This window comes from Gekko japonicus, unplaced genomic scaffold (assembly GCF_001447785.1).
Source record: "Gekko japonicus isolate JY-2015 unplaced genomic scaffold, Gekko_japonicus_V1.1 scaffold640, whole genome shotgun sequence".
NCBI lineage: Eukaryota > Metazoa > Chordata > Lepidosauria > Squamata > Gekkonidae > Gekko > Gekko japonicus.
In genome coordinates this window covers 198957-218305 of record NW_015174860.1, presented here as the reverse complement: position 1 = coordinate 218305, position 19349 = coordinate 198957, and the positions used below count along the sequence as shown (strand labels likewise).

The 19349-nt window shown below is 46.7% G+C and overlaps 1 protein-coding gene across 1 annotated transcript in view; it reads right to left on the bottom strand.

Annotated features, from left to right (window-relative positions):
- ARL8A (ADP ribosylation factor like GTPase 8A) overlaps positions 1–18570 on the bottom strand; it is a 44965-nt gene extending 26395 nt beyond the window's left edge. Inside the window, exon 1 of the mRNA XM_015424678.1 lies at positions 18312–18570. Coding sequence (XP_015280164.1) covers positions 18312–18434 — 123 coding nt within the window. The 5' untranslated portion in view covers positions 18435–18570. The remainder of the gene's footprint in view (positions 1–18311) is intronic.
- Positions 18571–19349: the final 779 nt, after the last annotated feature.

Genomic DNA, 19349 nt, shown 5'->3' with positions numbered 1-19349 from the left:
CCTGCTGGAGGGAAGGCTTCCGAAGGTGGTGTTGAGAGTCTTGCTTAGCTCCTTGGTCTTTGAGGCCCTGCAAGATTCCATCTTTTACATCTATATGGAATTGCTGGGTGAGTTGATCAGGAGACTTGCCACAAGTTACTACCAATGTGCCTAAGACATTCAGCTCTATCTCATGCTTCTGGCTGATCCCAAGGAGGCTGCAAAAACCCTGAACGGGAGCCTGGAGGCAGTTCTGGAGTGAACATGGGTAATAAACTGAAGCTTAATCCTGACAACATGGAAGTGCTACTGGTGAAGTATGATCCAGGATTTAAGGCGTAACCCATTCTGAATGGGGCTGCGTCCCCCTTGAATAAAAAGGTTTGTAGTGTGGGGGTGAGCTTGGACCCAAACCTACTGATGAATAAAGTAGCTGGCAGTTGTAGCCAGGAGTGTCTTTTACCAGCTTCAACTGGTTAGCCAGCTGTGGCCTTTCCTGGGAAGAAAAGATCTGTAGAAGAAGAGGTGCAAGGTGAAAAAAATATTTATTTAGTGCTTATAGATTCCTACAAGTTTCACAGTTCACTTCAACAGGGGATCGTTTACAAAGTTATTCACTTTCCACCTTAAGTAGTAAGATTACTGAAACTAAGGCTGGCTGTGTTTTAGAAAGATCTGGCTACTGCGGTCTATTCCCTGGTTATATTAAACTATCGCAGTGCTCTCTACTTCTGCCTTTGAGAAGTGTTCAGAAGCTTCAACTGGTGCAGAATGCTGCCACTAGAATGTTGACTAGAGTGGGTCGCAGGGACCACATCAGTCTTTGGACTACATCAGCTCCCAATTTGTTTCTGTGCACAATTCAAGGTGCTGATGCCTAACTCCCTTATAAACCTACCTGATCACTACAGACATCTTCAGAGGCCCTGCTTCTGAGATTAGGTAGGTGGCAACCCAGGAGAGGGCCTTCTCAGTAGTGGCACCAAAACTCTAGAACTCTCTCCCCAGGAAGATTAGTCTGTCCCATTCTGCTGCCATCTTTCACCAGCGGGTGAAGACTGCTTTGTTCCTTTGGCATTCCCTCAGTGATTCTTCCTTCCTTCCCAATGTTTTAATTGTTTTTATGTCTTTGTATGTATTCTAGTTCTGGTTTTAATGATGTGTTGTTGTTCTTCTTGGTTGGTTTTAAAATGCAATTTTATAATGTATGGTTTGTTAGCCACCTTGGTGGCCCTTGTCAGTGCCGAAAGGTGAGATATAAATTTTGTAAATAAATAGTCACTTTATTAAACCAAATTTACATCTCTTTTTGAAAGAAACTCCTTTCCACTTGCAGAGGTTTCGCAGAATCCTATTTATACCACTGAGCTAATTTTAAACTGATTTACATATCAGATTTGAGGTGCTGTTGCTGCCTAAGTCTGAACAGGCTTTTCAAAGCACGTATGTTTGAGCCCTGGATATTAAGATTTCAGGGCTGCAGTGGCTCAAGTGGTTAAGATGCTGAACTGCAGACCGAAAGGTCGGTAGTTCGGCAGTTCGAGACCTGAGTGCTACAAGACAAAGTGAGTTCCCGTCTCTGGTCCCAGCTCCTGCCAACCTAGCAGTTCGAAAGCAAGAAATTGCAAGTAGATAAATAGATACCGCTTCGGTGGGAAGGTAACAGCGTTCCGTGCGCCTTGGTGTTTAGTCATGCTGGCCACATGACCACGGAAATGTCTTCAGACAGCACTGGCTCTTCAGCTTGGAAACGGAGATGAGTACCGCATCCCTAGAGTCGGACTCGACTGGCTTTCGAGCAAGGGAAACCTTTACCTTTACTATTAAGATTTCACAATGAACCTTTGCCAGCATATATAAATACACTATTTCTATATTACATGATTTTTGTCAACTGGCGTTTAGGAGTCTCTGTGTGTTACAAATACACCTTGTAGGGAATATCTAACACTATGAGTGCAGGGCCCCCCCAAAGGTGTTAAGATGCAAAAAAATGTAGGTAGCAGGAAATCCCACATTAACTAATGACAGGCAACTTTAGTATGGTTAAAGATGGAGTTGAACAGCTGACATCCTAAATAGAAATACTTATAGTAATTATTATACATAAAATCACAGTGAACAAATTTTTTAAAATAAATAAAATAAGCACAATTTGCATTCACAAGTAGACAAAAATACACCAAAACATAACAGAAGCAATGAGCCTGTCTAATTAGTAACACAGCTATGGTGATGCTACTGCTCCGATAAATTTTAACTGCAGATAACTGCAGGCCTCAACACAAGCTTGAGGGAGAAGACCCTATGCCGAAAGGATTGCTCTGTAACTCACTGCAAGTTACCGCAGACTACACAGGGAAGAAAAAGGATTGTAGAAAACCAGAATGTTTCAATACCAACTCAAATGCAAAATAAGTTTCAGAGATAAATACAATGGCTGATAAAAATGATCTTCCAGGCAGAATTAATTAGAGAAGACTTTGTTTCTAAAAAGGCCTGACTTGCAATTAGTTACTCACTTGAGTTAAAGACAAAGGAGACTGATACAAAGGGGTGAACAGAGAACTTTTCTGTGTGGGCTGGTGGTATCCTTGCATTTATCTGCAAGACTATTTATGATCCTCAGCCAACAACACTGAAATGTCTGTGAAGAACAAAGATGCAGGGATTACAGTAGGAGGAAGTAGGTAATTGGAGGCAGAATTAGCTAGGAAGGAGCCTGATTGGATCCGCTCCTTGGCTCCTTAGTATCAGAACTGGGCAATAAAAACGGAGCGTCACATTAATCCCGTTTTCAGTGTCTGAATGTAGCTAAGGCCTGGAGTCTGGACACACTTTCCTTAGCTTAAAGCCTCTATATCTTTCATCTCCCAGCTGTCCATCCAATAAGAGCTTTAAAAGAAGCTGTAGGTGCAACTGTATGACAACTGAAATTGTGAATTACAGGGTATATGCACAGATCAAGATAATACCGGAGGAAACCTAATCATATGACTACAAAATAGTTCAGCTTTCAAAGGCCAAGCAGTCAATACTTCCTTTATTATGTTACAATGACAGCTTTGCCTTTAAGGTCTAAAACTGCCCCAAATTTCAGTTTCCCTGCACAGGAAACTAAACAGCAAGGATGCACTTCTTTAGCCTTAAAAGCATTCAGGCCACAGCACATCATGGTGATGGCAGTGAGAGGAGAACAGTAAATATGTTGCCACTTGCCCAGAAGACCAGGCAAGAGGCTGACTGAATCTCAATCATAAATGAAAACTTTGGCTGCAACGGTTCTAAAACTAACAGATTTTTTTTTTAAAAAAAAAAACCCTAAATATATTAACCTGTATGCCCAGAATCTGAATTCAAGACTATCCTAGCAAATTGGATGCTTAACAAATCTTACTCAGTTCCAGCATTTCCAGTTGAAAGGATCAGTAGCAGGTGATGTGAAACAATTTTTTTTTTTAAAAAAAACCCTAAATATATTAACCTGTATGCCCAGAATCTGAATTCAAGACTATCCTAGCAAATTGGATGCTTAACAAATCTTACTCAGTTCCAGCATTTCCAGTTGAAAGGATCAGTAGCAGGTGATGTGAAACACCTCTATCTGAAGCACTGGAGAGCCATTGCCAATCTGAGTAGACAATACTGACTTTGATGGACTGATGATCTGATTCAGTGTAAGGCAACTTCACGTGTTCATGATCATATCAAAGGGAAGTGGAGATCAAGTACTCAGGGCCGGTTCACTCACTAGGCGTTGCCTAGGGCGGGGCAAGCTCTTAGGGCGCCAAACTGCACCCGCCCCCGCCAAAAGCCCCCTGCGCCCGCCAAAAGCCCTGAGTGCTGCGTCGCCCCCTGACCCCAGCTGCCGCCTCTTTTTCCCCCCTACCCACCAAAAGCCCTGCTCTCAACTCTCATGCTGCTGCTGGAACCTTTGTGGGAGGTGGCAGCAGCCAGGCAGGGGGCGCGAATCCTGGCTGTCTGGCGGGGACAACGGGCTGGGGTGAGCCGGCTTTTGAGCAAGGGAAACCTTTTCTGCAGGCAGCAGCAGCCTTGGATCTCTCGCCATGCCAGGCGGCCTCTGCTTCCATCCCGAGGGCAAGGAGAAGCCAGGGGCGGGGGGCGGGGGGAGTGAGAGGCAGGCAGTGGCAGCAAAGTTTCTGCTCAGCTTTTAACCCCTCTCATGCCTCCCCCCGCACCATGGGCAGCCTCTGTCCCACTCTGACCCTGCCTCTCCGTGCCCTGGCCGAGCTGCATGGCCCTTGGGCGCCCCCTCTGTGCATGCTCAAAGGTCGGCCTGGGGCAGGGCCTGGCAGAGGCGGAGGCGGCCCGTGGGCAGGTCTCCTCGGGGCTGACCTCTGAAAGAGGCGCCCAAGCCGGGCTGCTGGGAGGGAGGGAAGGACAAACCCATGCAGCTGCGGGGGCGCAAGAAGGGGGCGCCAGAAATGGGGGGGCACAGGGGGGGCAGAAGGTGTCCTTGCCTAGTGTGCAAAAATACCTGGAGCTGGCCCTGCAAGTACTTCCAACTTCCATAAATCAAACTTGCTTGGTTTATGTACACCCTTGTGCAGGGTTCTGCCCAGGCTCTAAATACGAAAACTTGAGCTGAAGAATCTACTTCTTTTTAAAAAATGCTCCTAGCTCTCAGCTTACAAGCAATGTCTGCAAGAGTATCCACTACTACTGCACCCAGCATGTGAAGCGATCTCTCCTGCCCAGGGCCTCCAGTTAAGATCTGTTCTTTACTCATTTTCTCTTGTTCTCTACTTGCCTGTTTGTCTCCTGTACAAAAATAATTGAAGAGCTTTATAAACATGATTGCATTAATATCAGTTATTTGGACTAAATAACCCTTTCAATGAAAAAGAAACACCCTTCATTTGGTAAAACATCCTCTCAGTCTGGATCATGGTCACTGCCATGCAGTTTAGAAACAGTCTTCCCCCTCACAGCAACAAAAGTCAGTGAGAAGAGCCTGTGATTCCCGTATCTCCACAGCATCCCAAGCTTCCCATTAGAGTTATGGCATAAATGCTGAAGCATTAATGGGTGTGGTACAGAATACTCGCAAGCTTATTAACAACTGACAACCATGTTTCTAGCACAATCATAATAGACAGAATCCGTTCTTCAAAGGCTTTTAGGAGTAAAAGTTACTTATTTGCTATATGTTTACACTGCCCTTCAATAGCAATTGGAAAGCAACATATAAACTTTAAAAGAATATAAATTCTCTCCAGTGAAGGCCACCCTTAAAACCAACCAAATCAATGATCGAGAAAAGCTAAACAGCAGATTTAAAAGACAGCATGCACCCTTCCCCCCCTTTCCCATAGTGGAAGAACTAAATTTTGTGAATTTCTTTAAAGAGTCAAGTGATGGGGCCAAACACACTTCCCAAGGGAGGTACTCCACAGCTCTAAGGACAAAGGCTGTACCAAAAAGCCTCTATTCCTAACAAAAGATGGCTTCCAGAGCAGGCCCCTGTTGGCAGATGTTAAAGCATGGGGGGAGGGGAGTGGTGATAACTCTGCACCTGGGTAGTTTAGGGCTTGGGAACATACTGACAGTGTCTTTTAAGACTGGTTCCTATTGGCTTGTATCAGTCAAAAGATGGAGGCAGCATTTAAGTGATGTTTGTAGACTTTAAAGGCGGCTTTCTGCAAAGTGTATCATGGCAGTCCAAGCTGTAAGTTTCTGAGGCATGAACAATAGCGGTTAAGTCTTTCCACACCACAGCTATCTGGTCCTTCATGCTCCTTCTTCAGAGTCCTGTTGCAGCTCCACATGTTACATTTTGTGCTCCATCTTAAGCTGCTAGTGTTTAATGAAGGCAAGAACACTAATTGGAGAAAACACAAAGAACAGAGCACTGTAAAGAGACTGTAGGTCAGCCACGAAATCTGACATTTCCCAGATGAGTAAATACTCTCCCAAGTGGCCAACTGTCCCTCAACAGAGTACAGACAAGGCTACCACCATTACAGGGCTGGGCAATCTTCCACTGCATCCAAATGCCATGGTCTCAGCCACTTTTAGGCTGTGAACCAAGGTGTGGCACTAGACAGGCAAGCAGTGACAGGCAGAGAAGGGAGGACAGTAAGCCACAGCTGTGAAGATCTGATCAGCTAAACTGATCACACGTACAATCTGTTTATCAAATACACCAGATTTTTCTTTATATGTGTTTTGACTAATTCTCATGTTACATTCAATGAATGTACACCTGAAAGTGTGAGTCGATCTCTAAATTTACCCAGGTACCAATTCCCTATTTCAGTTGTAAAGTGAGTGCATGTGAGCTCCTTCTTACAGGTGTACACCCGTACATGCAGGATGTGCGTACATTCACTCTAACATGTGAATAGGGCTAATATGAAAGATGGAAGACACGAAAGAGCACAGGAGGGGCACAGCTTCTTCTGACAACAGGTCCCACTCCATAAGATTCCATAGGCATAACCACCACTTTTGGATCTTGCCCAAAGGGGGGGAGGATATGAGAAGGATATAAACTGCTTGGGGTACCCAGTGGGGAGAAAGATGTGGTATAAATGAAGTGAAGCAAAAATAAATTGTCCATTCATTTCATTTGCTTCAACTTAGTTCCTACCACCACTTTTTTTGTCTTCCTCTGACCCTTTTTCTCTTTCTTGTCACACACCTAGCTCTATTTCCCGTCCCCCACCTGCTTTCCATCCCACTTTCATTGCTCGCATGGTCTGTACTGCTGCAGTGCATAGTGCCCATTCTGACCAATCCTGTTTACGAGATCAACAAAGCATTACCAGGTAACAGGTTGTGGTGTATGACCATTTAACTAGCTTCCTCAGAAGGCACTTGAAGTCCCAGATTAGCGGTTATTTTAGATCTGATTAGTAAATTTGTTGTTATTTGTTAATCTGGATTATTATTGCTTTTAATATTTTAATTCTATGTATGCCATGTATTTTATTGACATGTTGTGACCCGCCCTGAGCCAGCTTGAGGCAGAGGGTGGGATATAAATCAAATAAATAAATAAAATAAGAACTTTGGTTAGGGTTGCCAAATACACTTACCCCTCGGAGCGGGGGATCTTCGTTGGTGTCCAGGAGTTCAGTTGGGCGTGCGTGACGTCCGACGTCGCTGACGTTGGGGGTGTGGCTGAGCTCGTCGGGGGGCGGAAACATATGGTTCCCCCCGGGCCCCGATTCCACCGGGGCGGGAATTGGGGCTCCGAAGCAGGGGATTCCCTGCCCCCCGGGCTCATTTGGCAACCCTAACTTTGGTACTTTTCCCCCTTCACATGGAATAAATGGACATTGGAGCCTCAAAAGAGAAAAACCCAGATAAGCCCCTCAAATAAAAATGAAATCTGTGTTAGGCTGCTCCCATCGCAGGAGTGGGGGCTTCACACACACACACACACACACACACACACACACACACACACACACCCTGCTCCAGCCACATGGCTCAAATACACACTTGCACTCCTGCAGAAGGACTGCTTAAAACACTGGCAGCTGGCTGATATCAGGGTCCTAAATTCCTATGTGTTTTGAGAATATATGAAAAGGCACTAAATGAGGTTCTCTTGTGCAAAGTCCTTCAGTGTTGGGGGGAAGGGGAAGATCAGGAATGTTCACCCAAAGACTCAGAAAATAAGATTAAAGAAAAACTGAATAGGTTCCACATTGCAGGTTGGACTTCCATGAGAATCCCAAGCTCAGAAAGGTTCAAGCCCATATGGCAATGAATGGTTATGGTAACTGCAGGAGTTGAAGTAACAAGATTACTTTGGAGGTCCCGTAATAATCCCAAACTATAGGAACTCATATGAGACACAGTGGGGAAGCCCAAGGTACATCACAGTGGCCTTGATTATGTGATTGTGTTATACCATCATGAGTGGGGTGGGAGGAATGCAGATGTAGAAGGGAGATACACCTGCAATCATAATGCTATGCCTGTTCCACAGGAAACCCTAGTGGAGCAGCTGTGTTAGGTCTATAGTAGCAAAACAAAAGAGAAGTCCAGTGGCACCTTTAAAACTAACATTTATTCCACTATGAACATCCATAACAAACAATTCACTTCTTCAGAAACGATGGGAAGAAAGAAACTCCTTTTTTACCTCAGTTTTACAGAACATTACAGAAGGGGAGGAAGAAATAGGGAGGAGTTGAGCAGAGATAGGCCTAGTTTAATTAATCAGGAAATATTCTCTATGTGGAGACTTGAATGGATAATGGTTCTGGCCTGCCTCACATGCAGTAAAAAGTAACAAAAGTGCAATAACTAACTGAGGAAGAGGCAGTTTGAAGTGTGAGACAGGAACAGCCCAAACTGGGGTTCCTAATCAGCCCAAATTGGCAGAGGTTATAGCACACACGTTTCTGCCCACTTTCCATCAGTAAATTCATGCATTCTGCCAGAAGACCTTATGCTATCCTGAGTGGAGCTATAGCCTAGATTGATAAGATGCAGCTTGACCTGGAGGTGCGCTGGCCTCCCACGCCTGCCTCAGATCAAGAAGCTTGGGCTGGTTCCTAAGGGGGAGGACAATATTTTTGACACTTGTGCAGTCAGGCATGTATGCAGTGATGTTTTTCACTAAGATTAGCCTGAAATGTTATTCCCTCTCCCCCTTTAAGATAACCTGTCCTGCTTTTTAGCCATTTGGGTCTTGTCCAGCATATTTTCCAGGAAGACTCTGGACAAGCAGAGAACAATTGCAATGACATCATACTCTAAATCTGAGTCCAATAGCATCATCACAATTATTGGGGTATATGCTTTTGAGAGTCGAAGCTCCCTTCATCAAATCTGACAAAGGCAGTTTTGACTCTTGAAAGCTCATACCCCATTCATCTTGTTTAAGGTGCTCCTGGACTCGAATCTAGCTGTTCTACTGCAGATCAACACGGCCATCCTGTGAAATTATCAAGCTCTAAAAGACCAAGACCTGACATGTTGGGAGGAAAGCTTTTACCTGTAGTCTGGTTCAGAGCTGGTTTGTTTGCATCCTTTTAAAGAGAGAGCATACCTTTCTGGTAGTTACTCCAGATCAGGACCCCATATGGGGATACTTAAATCCAAAGACTGGAGCCATGAATAGACAAGACAGATCTTTCTACAAACCTGAGAAAAGCCCCAGGTTTGCACAAAATCTGAAATTAAAAACAAATGCATTAGGGGATTAAACTTCCCCCAATAATAGACACAGCACCTGTACTTTTAAAAAAGAGATCTCTGTAGCCATTGTGGGGGTTGCCAGGCAACCACAACAATATTGCCAGTCTTCAAATTTTGAGAAGGCCCTTTCCAGGGCTATTTTGCCTTCCCAGTCCACCCCTGCTCCCCTCCCTCTTGCCCTGGAGTGACAACTTATTAGGGCCAGGCCAAACTACTGGGCAACTTGCTACCATACAATTAGTGTGACTCACCCAGGCGCCTCAGTGGTTACCAGACAATCTGATATCACACAACTCACTGGAGCCCCGTGGCAGCCTCCACACAACTTGCATGACTTGTCCTGGCCCTGCAGTGGCCACTACAAAACTTACCTAAGCTATTTCCTACTGCACTTCTGCCACGTGGTCAGACTTTTCCCAAGGACAGACTGCCAAGAGGAGAGAAAGAGGGCAATATGAGTGCCAGTAGTGGTTAGAGTATCAGACTACGGGCTTTTCTGCATGGTTTTTTTTCTGTCTGTTTTATCCTGATCTTTTTCTGGAAGCTGATTTTGAGTCAGTTTTCCTAGTGTGTAATGTTTCTATTGGTTTTCTCTGTCCTGCTCACTCCCATTCCAACCCACTTTTCAATTACTGGACTGTTGTCATAATTAACCCCCCCCCCCAGTAATTTAATTTTTTTTAAGCCCTAAAATATTGATATTACACTGTAGTGTTGTAATGACAGTTTAATCAGTTTCTCTGAATTCCCAGCTTTCATCTTTTAAAGTAAGTCTCTAACCTGAGAGGTACAAGGAAAAAGGCAGAATTCAGAGAACATGTTTAAACTATTATTACAACGCTACAGCATTATATTGGTGATTTAGAATCATTTTTTTAAATAAAGGGGGTGCTGTGACACCACCAATAACAACACTGATCATAATAGCACACTCCCTTGAAAATCTTCATTATTTAAGCCATGTGCAGGAGAAAAGATACTGAGTCCACAACTGTAGAAATGCACAGGGAGGTCCAGACATGAGGAAGAACCCTGCCCAGTCTGATTCCAATGCTTGTGGATTGATTCCCAAGAAAATCAGGAGCACCTCCAGCACAGGGAAAGATTCAGGATGTGGGAGATCCCGGTTCAAATCTCCATTCTGCCATGGAAGCTTGCTGAATGACCATGGACCAGTCACTCTCTGTCAGCCTACTATACCACACATTATTATGAGGATAAGAAGAGGGAAAGAAGAACAATGTAAGCTGCCTTGGGTCCCCATTGGAGAGAAAGGTGGGGTATAATTGAAGTAAATAAATAATAAGCGAAGTTGAAACCGGGGGGGGGGGGGGGTGGGTGGGTATGGGGGAGAGGGGAAGAAGAGGAAAGGATCTGGGGGCTGCCAGGAGGAGAGAAAATGCATAGTGTGGGAAAGGAGATACAGGGTGAAATGACGTGACACCCCCCCCCAAGTCCTTGTAGGTTCCCTGCTTGTTATTTATATACCACAATTCATATCTTTAATAAAATTATGAAAAACTATGAAGAGTTTAGGATTAGGTTTTGTGGTAGCAATAATCAGAAAATATGGTCATTAAAATACAAAACACTGAAGGCTGGAAGACATCTGGCTCCTAAATTTTTGGGCTGGCTCCTACAGTCAAAGAGAATTTGTCCAAGCCTGTCTTTCTGTATGGTATTAATAGGAAGACAACATAACTATCACAATACTGAGATGAAGCCTTTAGGGAGGGCATCTGTCCAAGGACACAGCTTCATTCTCAATACAGTAGTTTTATCGGAGATGGCTGCTTACAAAACCGCAAGCTGCTGCACAATACAAGTCTATCACAGCTGATCTGCCCCATTCAGACCAATTGCTATAATGCTAATGAGTGACATCATTTCTAATACAATGCAAAAAGTTGTCATCGACCAGCCTAGCCACACAACCAGGAAGTTTTTAAACAGGAGTTGACACCCCTTACAGAAAAAGAGTGATTAACACATGGAATTCACTGCCACAGGAGGTGGTGGCGGCTACAAGCATGGACGGCTTCAAAAGGGAATTAGATAAGCATATGGAGCAGAGGTCCATCAGTGGCTATTAGCCACAAGGTACAGGTAGGGACTCTGGGGCAAGTGATGCTCTGTCTTCTTGGTGCTTGGGGGGGGGGGGGCAACAGTGGGAGGGCTTTTAATGTCCTGGCCCCCCTGGGGGACCCCCTGATGACACCTGGTATTTTTGGCCACTGTGCGACAGTGTTGGACTGGATGGGCATTTGGTCTGATCCAACATTGGCATCTCTTATGTTCTTATAAAAAGAGTTGGGACATCAGATACTTGCCTGAGTAAGCACACACACACACCCCACGCATTTATAAAGTAATGCTTGAGTGCTTAGTGGATCTCATACATGTTATCTTAGCAAACCCCACAACAAGACTGTAAGGTTTAATTACCCCCAGATTGCAGGGGGGGGGGCTGAAAGGCAGTAGCAGACTTGTTCATGGATAAGGGGCTTCCCAGCTTGCAGCCTTAGCTTATTCTGTCTCCAAAGATTGACACAGTGCTCGAAAGCACCATAATCCTCAAGCCATCCATGCTTCATAATGCTCACTGCACTTTATCATCCGAAGCCCAAGCTACATATGATGGTGACAACTAAGACTCACCCATGTGACCCTGCAAGTGGCCTAGCCTCTCATCTAAATGAGCACTTTGCTTGCTGCAGGTACAAAATTACCATGGCCAAGTTCCATAGCCTGGACAGGCACTGCACCATTGTGCCAATACTGCACGTGTAGCAGCTGGATGTACTTTCAATGAGATGCCAGGAATGTACAGTATCACTTCTGTCTTGTCTGCCAGTATCATATTTAATTAGGCCTTAGAGAATCTTGAGAAAGATATTAATGCTAACTATTAAAAGCAATATGGTAAGCACCATGTGCTACCTACTCTGTAGGACATAAGGAGACATACAAATGGAATCAGCTGGATAGAAAGGACATGAGGGGTATGACAGCAACAAGTTGTGGGCAAGCTGGAGAGACTCAGGCAGCAGCACAGAACCAGGACAGAGGAGGGGTTCTTTTTCCTCCTAAAGAAGTACTTAAAAAAGAGTAGCAAGACAGAGAATGATGGGGAGCTGCTCCAAACATAAGGCATGGAGACTGGAGTGACAGAAAGAGACAAAGGCAGCTCAGAACACATAAACCCATGCAGAAGACAGCAGACAAGGAGGATCCCCAAAGCAGATGCCAAAGTTAGGCCCAAGAGAGTGGTAGGCCACTCCTTGCTTGGTCAGCTGCCTGCCTCCCTCGGTCCTGTGAGGCTCCAATTATTACCAGAAGGATACTGAAATCTTCTTTAGACTATGCCCATTATCAGCCCACACGCTAGAATTAGCACGCATTTTCAAAGATCCAAGTTTTGTGTAAACAAAGACAGAAGTCTTGTGGCATTTAGAAGCCTAACAGATTTATGCTGTGGTTTAAGCTTTCGAGAACAAGAGGCTACTTCACCATCTGATCTAGCACAGATACGCACACACCCCAGAATTCTTTTTGGAGGACAAGCTGGTTGGCCAACTCAGTATGATGAATCATGTTCTCAGTGTGATGATTCTGTTGCCAGAATTAGGAGGGAAAATGGCAATGTGTTATCAGGTTCAAGCAAGTGATGTTGAAAGTCTCTGTGTGGGGAGATGTCTCAGTGTGAATTTTGATACACACACTCACATTGCAAGGTCAACCCAAATTGGGCACAGATACTCCAAAGTATCCATTTGAAAAAAGCTCATTTGGCTCCCCCCCCACCCCCGCCATCACCTTTCCTTTCCATTGTCATTATACTAGCTGGCAGCGGCAGGAGTTTGTGGTGCAAGCTCCACAGGAGGTCCACAAGGCTGCCACAGTATGCTCTGGCCCTGTATAGGGCCACTGAGGACCACAGGAGAACACAGTTTCCACAGTGACTGATCTCCCTAGACCAGTGGCCCACAATCCATCTGAGCCTGCAGGCACTTCTGGGATGTTTTAGAAAGGCTGGTGGGTGCCTCCACAAAAAGGCTCCCCTGGGGGCTCCTCCCTATTAAAAAAAAAATCAATTAAATGAAACACTCTTTTGGGATAATATGGCCACTTTTTGAAGGAAACCAGAAAGCCTTCAGTGTAATTGCCTAAGCTTAGCAATATTCATCCAGCTGAAATAAATTGTGGTGGGTGGCCCTAATTATGCCAAGTCTTTATGACTGAGGACAATGACAGGGGAACCCAGTTGAAGCCGATACTGTGGACAGGGCCAGCCCGAGGTTTTCTTGAGCACTAGGCAAGGCTAGCTTATGGCGCCCCCTCCCCAGGCGAGGCTGCCTTGTGGCGCCCCCCCTTTGCCAGGGGGGGTGTCCCCGACACTGGGCTGCTGCTGCCGCAGGACAGCAACCGCTGCCAGGTAGACCAGCGGCGCGGGGCGGAAGGGCGCCTTGGAAGCAACCGCAGAGGAGGTGCGGAAAGGCTCGATGTCGCCGTAGAACTCAGCCGCCACGGCCTGCGGAGATGCGCTGGGGTTGCAGCCGCCCCGGGAGGGCTTCAGGTGCCCCCACTGGGAAAGCATCCCCACTGACGCCTAGAACCTTGCGCGCACCCGGGGTTGCCTTCCCCTTTCTTGTCGGGGGGAGCAGTGGGGTGTCGGTTTGTTTTCCCTCTCCATCCCCCCCCTGCAACTTTCTGAGCCTTTTGTTTCCTTCCCTGCCAGAGGGGACGACAAAAAGGGCCTCTTGGCTGGGGGGGGGGTGGAGGCGTGTGTGGGGGTGCCGCTCCCGCCTGACTGGCCTGCTCACCAGGATCCTCACCCTTTTGCCAACCCCCCCCCTTTCTGGCCCCGCAGGTGCCCATTTCCTGGTCCAGAACAAGTCCACGGGGGGAGGAAAAGGGAAGCCGTTTCCACAAGAGCTCCCCGCAGAGGAGGATGCCCCACCAGGTGGACACCCCCCTCCTGCCTCTCCGGCCCATTGGGCTCCACCGCTGCCAGCCAGAGTTGACGTGCGTTCATGTCCTGTCCCTGCTCGGTCCCTGCCGCCAGAGGTGGACAAGGAGGACGATGAGGAGGAGGAGGTGGGTGGGCCACTCTTACTGGTGCCGGGCCAGCCTAGATTCCCCGCGGCGCGCCTCTCGCTGCGAGGCCGTAGAGGGCCAGCACCGCCGCAGGCCAGGTTTACACTACAAAGAGTGCCTTTCGCTGCTCTAGGGGCAGCAAAGGGGTGCACTGAAGCAGCATGCGCCCAGAAAGTCATGCAGGGGGAGGGAGGGCGAAGAGGCGGTCAAAGAGGTGGCAGTGGCCAGGGCGCACAGTGTGAGCTTTTGGCGGGGGGGGGGGGGGGGCTCAATCCGGCGCCCCCATGATGGCCCCGCGCTCTAGGTGAGAGTTTAGCTCACCTAGTGAGCGGGCCGACCCTGACTGTGGAATCCATAAACCAGAGTATAATGCATGCATGTGAGTGCGTTATGTGCTGTCAAATTACTTCTGATTTAGGCACCCCTGTAAATTAATGGCCCTCACCTGTATCGCCCAGGCTAGCCTGATCTTGGAAGCTAAGCAAGTCAGCCTTGGTCAGTATTTGGATAGGAGACCACCAAGGAATACCAGGGCTGCTACGCAAAGGCAGGCAATGGCAAACCACCTTGGAACATCTCTTGCCTTGAAAACCCTATAGGATTGCCATTAAGTCGGCAATAAATAAATGACCTACTAAATGTCCTATCATTAACAGACTTGCTCACGTCTTGCAAGTTGAAGACTGTGGCTTCCTTTATTATTGTATTTGTTAAAACATTTATGCCCCGCCTTTCCTCATAGCTCAAGGCAGCTTACAATACTTTTAAAAAACATTTTCCGTTAAAACCTAAACAAAACAGCAACCCCCAACTCTCCTGCCCTGCCCCCCCCTTAAAAGATAGCCGCCATCCAAACCCCCTCAACAGCCCTGGCAAACAAGCATGCCTTGCAGTTCCTCCTGAAGAGCCAATCCATCTCATGTTGGTTCTTCCTCTTTTCCTACTGCCTAAATAGGGCATATGCAAAGGTTTAATAGGTTGCAAGCAAACGTTTAAAAATACATGGTACGCACAAAGGTACTGTGGTTGTGACAGGTGATTGGATGATAGGGTGGGTTTCCCTGACTGAGACATGGTGGGGCAGGGAGTACAAATCCTCTACTCTTCTCTCCCCACCCCCAATCTGTTCTGGCTCTTATTTACTTTCAGTTCTCACAGTGAGGGTCCTTCCCATCTCCTTACTGCCGGTGCTGGAAATGTTGTGGCCAAACAGTTTCAACAAAACACTTAACCCATAATAAAGACAAACGGAGTCAGATGCTTGTCAGCTTCTAAGCTGTGGGCTACTTATCAGCTTTTTAATGGTCTGATTCTGTTTTTGTGGGTAGTTTTTATGCTGTTTATGTCCAATGGCTTTTGTTTTAATATTGTGGGTTTTTTAAATTGTAAGTGCCTGGAGCAGGCCTCTGAAGAGGCAGCACAGAAACATTCTAAATAAATAAATAATACTGGATGGACTTCTTGTGAAGCTGCTGGCCCTCTTTCTATTCCCCCCTCCCCAATCACCACCACTACAGCCCTCCCATTCAGCCATTGTCTTCAGCACATCTTGAAACTGGCTGGAGAAGTGGGCCAGAGGTGAAGGCCAGAGACATGCAAGAGGGCTAGAGAAACAGAGAAAGGGGGGGAAGACAGGGTGTGTTAATCGGGTAAAGGAGGACAAAGGAAGGAATTTTAAAAGGAATACGGAAAAGATGAGATAGTGATGCTAGGAACCACACTGGTGAATGTCACATTGGGGATTGCTGCCCTAGACACTGCTGAAGGAATATCAAGAATTACATTTTAATGGTTCCTGATGATCAAGGTTACTACTGAAACACACTTTCACCATAGCATAAAGGACATAACAGAGGCTCTGTTGTACCCATTCTCCACTGTGCTGGGTTACACTGCAGAAAGGAGGCTCAAGTGCAGAGACTGCCATAAGGTTGGGGACCAAAAGGCGCCTAAGATCCAGCCACACAGGTAATATTGGCAGTACAACAGGCCTGAAACTTTACACAAAGCACCAAAAAAGAATAATTTTCCATTTATTTTGAAAAGAAATCATTTTGTTCAAGCCCATGCCAAGTTAGACCAGAAGAGGGTTGACCCATCATTAGTTCAAGCACTCCTTGGCCATGATGCTCTATGAAGGCTGCTATGAGGTGAAAACAAGGTTAAGGTAACATTTTTACCTACCCTGAAGCCTTGGAACAGATTTAAAAAAAAAATAAAAATACCCAAATTGGAGTATTGAAAAGGAGAGGTATAAAGTTCCCGAGTTCAAATCAAAGGCTAGTCCAAACCTATAGAAACCACGTGTCCAGAACTCACTGCTAACTCAGTGGTCAGTGACAGAGCATCTCTGCTGGAATAAACACACAAGACAAAACCCACTATTTAGCAAATGACAAATTTGCTCTGTCATATCTTCAATACTCAGAGGCCAAAACAAACTGAACATGAATGAGGGACTACAAATTAACATGTTTAACCATCAAAGATACCCTCCCAAAATTACAAAAGGGAATCCCAGAACACATATTTAAAAAGCATGCAGCATGTATACAAATTACACTAAAAATGCTAAGCATAATTTGGACACATGAAATCTACATGCCTCATGACACAAGTTGGCTCACCTTTCCCAACATTACCTACAAGAATTCACTCAGTTAGTAGCAAATATTCTTTTAGAATATATATGGGGGAATTAAACCTTGAGTTTCTTTTGAAAAACAAAACCTACTACATAAATAAACCCTAATTACTACATCCTATAGAAGTCACTCTAGTGGTAAGCCAGTCCCAGATTTTAAAAAATATTGAGAAAAGAGTAGAGTCAATAGGCTTTTGTAGCTTCCATGACTGCTATCCACTTTCTTTTGCTGGAAGAAAGATGCTTAGTATTCATAGATGAGACCGCGTGATTCTGGCCTGAGCCCATGCTGCAATCCTCTTTCCAGGAAGAGCAAAAGATGGAAGAATTCCAGTTCTGCAAACTCACCTAGACCAAGCCCTTGCTTTACTTATGTACCTCACTAAATAAGCAACACAGATCTCACAGTCAGGGTCCAAGACAGAAAGCTGAAGACAGCTATCAATATTCCCATGGCCAATATTCCCCATCCCATGTGCTGTCTAATGTCTTTTTTCCTCTTTGAAGCCATTACTGCAGAATACACAGAAGGGGGAGGAGGAGGAGGAGAAAAATGCAAGGCTGAATAAGCCATGGCTTTCTAGCTAAGAAATTATCCACCACTGGGATCTTACTGCTTCCCTAAAATGGTTTCTTAGCCTGTGTGCTGAGAAGCTTAAAACACACACAAATACACGCTATTTTAAATTCAAATTCTAAAGGAAAGCGCACACATAAGACCCACACCGTTAAAAAAACCCCAACCCTGCTAATTGCCATATTGATCAGAAAAGATGGGATGAAATTACCATCCATCACAGGAGTCAGAACAGCATTCCTCCACCCCACCAGGGACCCAGCCTAGATAATCCACTCAGATTCCCAGCCCCCCAAGAAGAAGCATAAGGATGTCAGACACTCCGATTTAAACACACACAGGCTCAGGCATCTGATATATTTTTAGAATCCAAGCCTGAAATCCTGGACCTGCCTCTTCTTCTTCCCGACCCCCCACTAAACCGTCCAGCGAGAGGGCAAGCCGTGTGAACCGGGGGTATGTGGGGGGGGGGGGGGGGGAGAATCCAAAAGGACGGAAAAGGCTTTACCCGCAATGCATATGTCATCGTTCCCTCCCCCATTTCCATTTACACGGGGAGGGCACAGAAAGGAAAACCGTCGCCCTTTTTACAGAAAGGAGGAAAGCGGGTCTCGTTCTAGGAGAAACGAAGGCGACAATGCCCTACTACAGACACAGAGACACATGATCTGGGGAGGGGCGTCCTCCTGCCCTCGGGGGAAGCGAGGCCTCCGTCCCGCCCGGACAAGGAGAAATCTAAGGAAGAGGGGAAGATGGAGTCTCCTCCCTCCCTCCCTCCGCGCCGGGCCCTGCCCGACCCGGCTGCCCCTTGCCGCTCCTCCTCTGGCGTCTTACCGCGATCACGTTGACGAAGGTGGTCTTGCCCGAGTACTGCAGCCCGACCAGGGTGAGCTCCATCTCCTCCTTCCAGAAGAGGGCCCGGAACCAGTCCAGAAGCTTGGTGAAAAGCGCCAGCATCCTGCCTCTGCTCCCGGCCCCGATCGCGCAGCGCAGCCAGGCCCAGCGCCTCTATTGTCCCCCAGAACGAGCCGGCCTTGCCGCTGCCGCCGCCGCCGCCGCCCTCTGCCTCCTCCGGGCTCTCGCACACGCTCGGTCCCAGACGCTCAGCTGCTGATGGGTGGGGTCAGGCAGCGACTCCCCGGTCCGGGGTGGAGACTCTTCTCTGGTCTCCGCCGCCGAACCCGACAGGGGCCTCTGCAGGATCGGAGGACCCGCCGCAGTCTCCCGAAGCCTCCTTGGCGAGGGCCGAGAGTAGTGCGGCTGCCGCCGCCGCCGCCTCCTCCCAGTAGCAATTCATAACCTTGACTTGCAGTGGAGTATTAACATTTTATATTGGGAATGTCTGAAACTAGCACATAAACCGGAGTCTCGTTACCAACCTTTTAATGTTGTTGTGTATAGGGTATTCATCAAACAAGTTTTGTTTATTGCTATGTTCATATCTTTTGGTCTTTTTTAACCCTGAGGGGGCACTCTTCCATTAAAACAAGGGCTTTCAAACTGTGCTCTCGAACCTGAAGGAGGAGGCCAGGAAGGCAAGTGAGAGGAATTAAACTGTGGAAGTTGCTGCTGGTGGATGTCATGATGGCTTCCAGTATTGTTGTTGTTCAGTCGCACAGTCGAGTCCGACTCTTCGCGACCCCATGGACCAGATCACGCCAGGCCTTCCGGTCTTCCGCCGTCCTCTGAAGTTTGCTCAATTTCATGTTCGTTGCATCTATGACACTGTCTAACCATCTCATCCTTTGCCGTCCCCGTCTTCTTTGACCTTCAATCTTTCCCAGCATCAGGGTCTTCTCCAGTGAGTGCTCCCTTCTCATTTGGTGGCCAAAGTATTTGAGCTTCAGTTTCATTATCTGGCCTTCCAGGGAA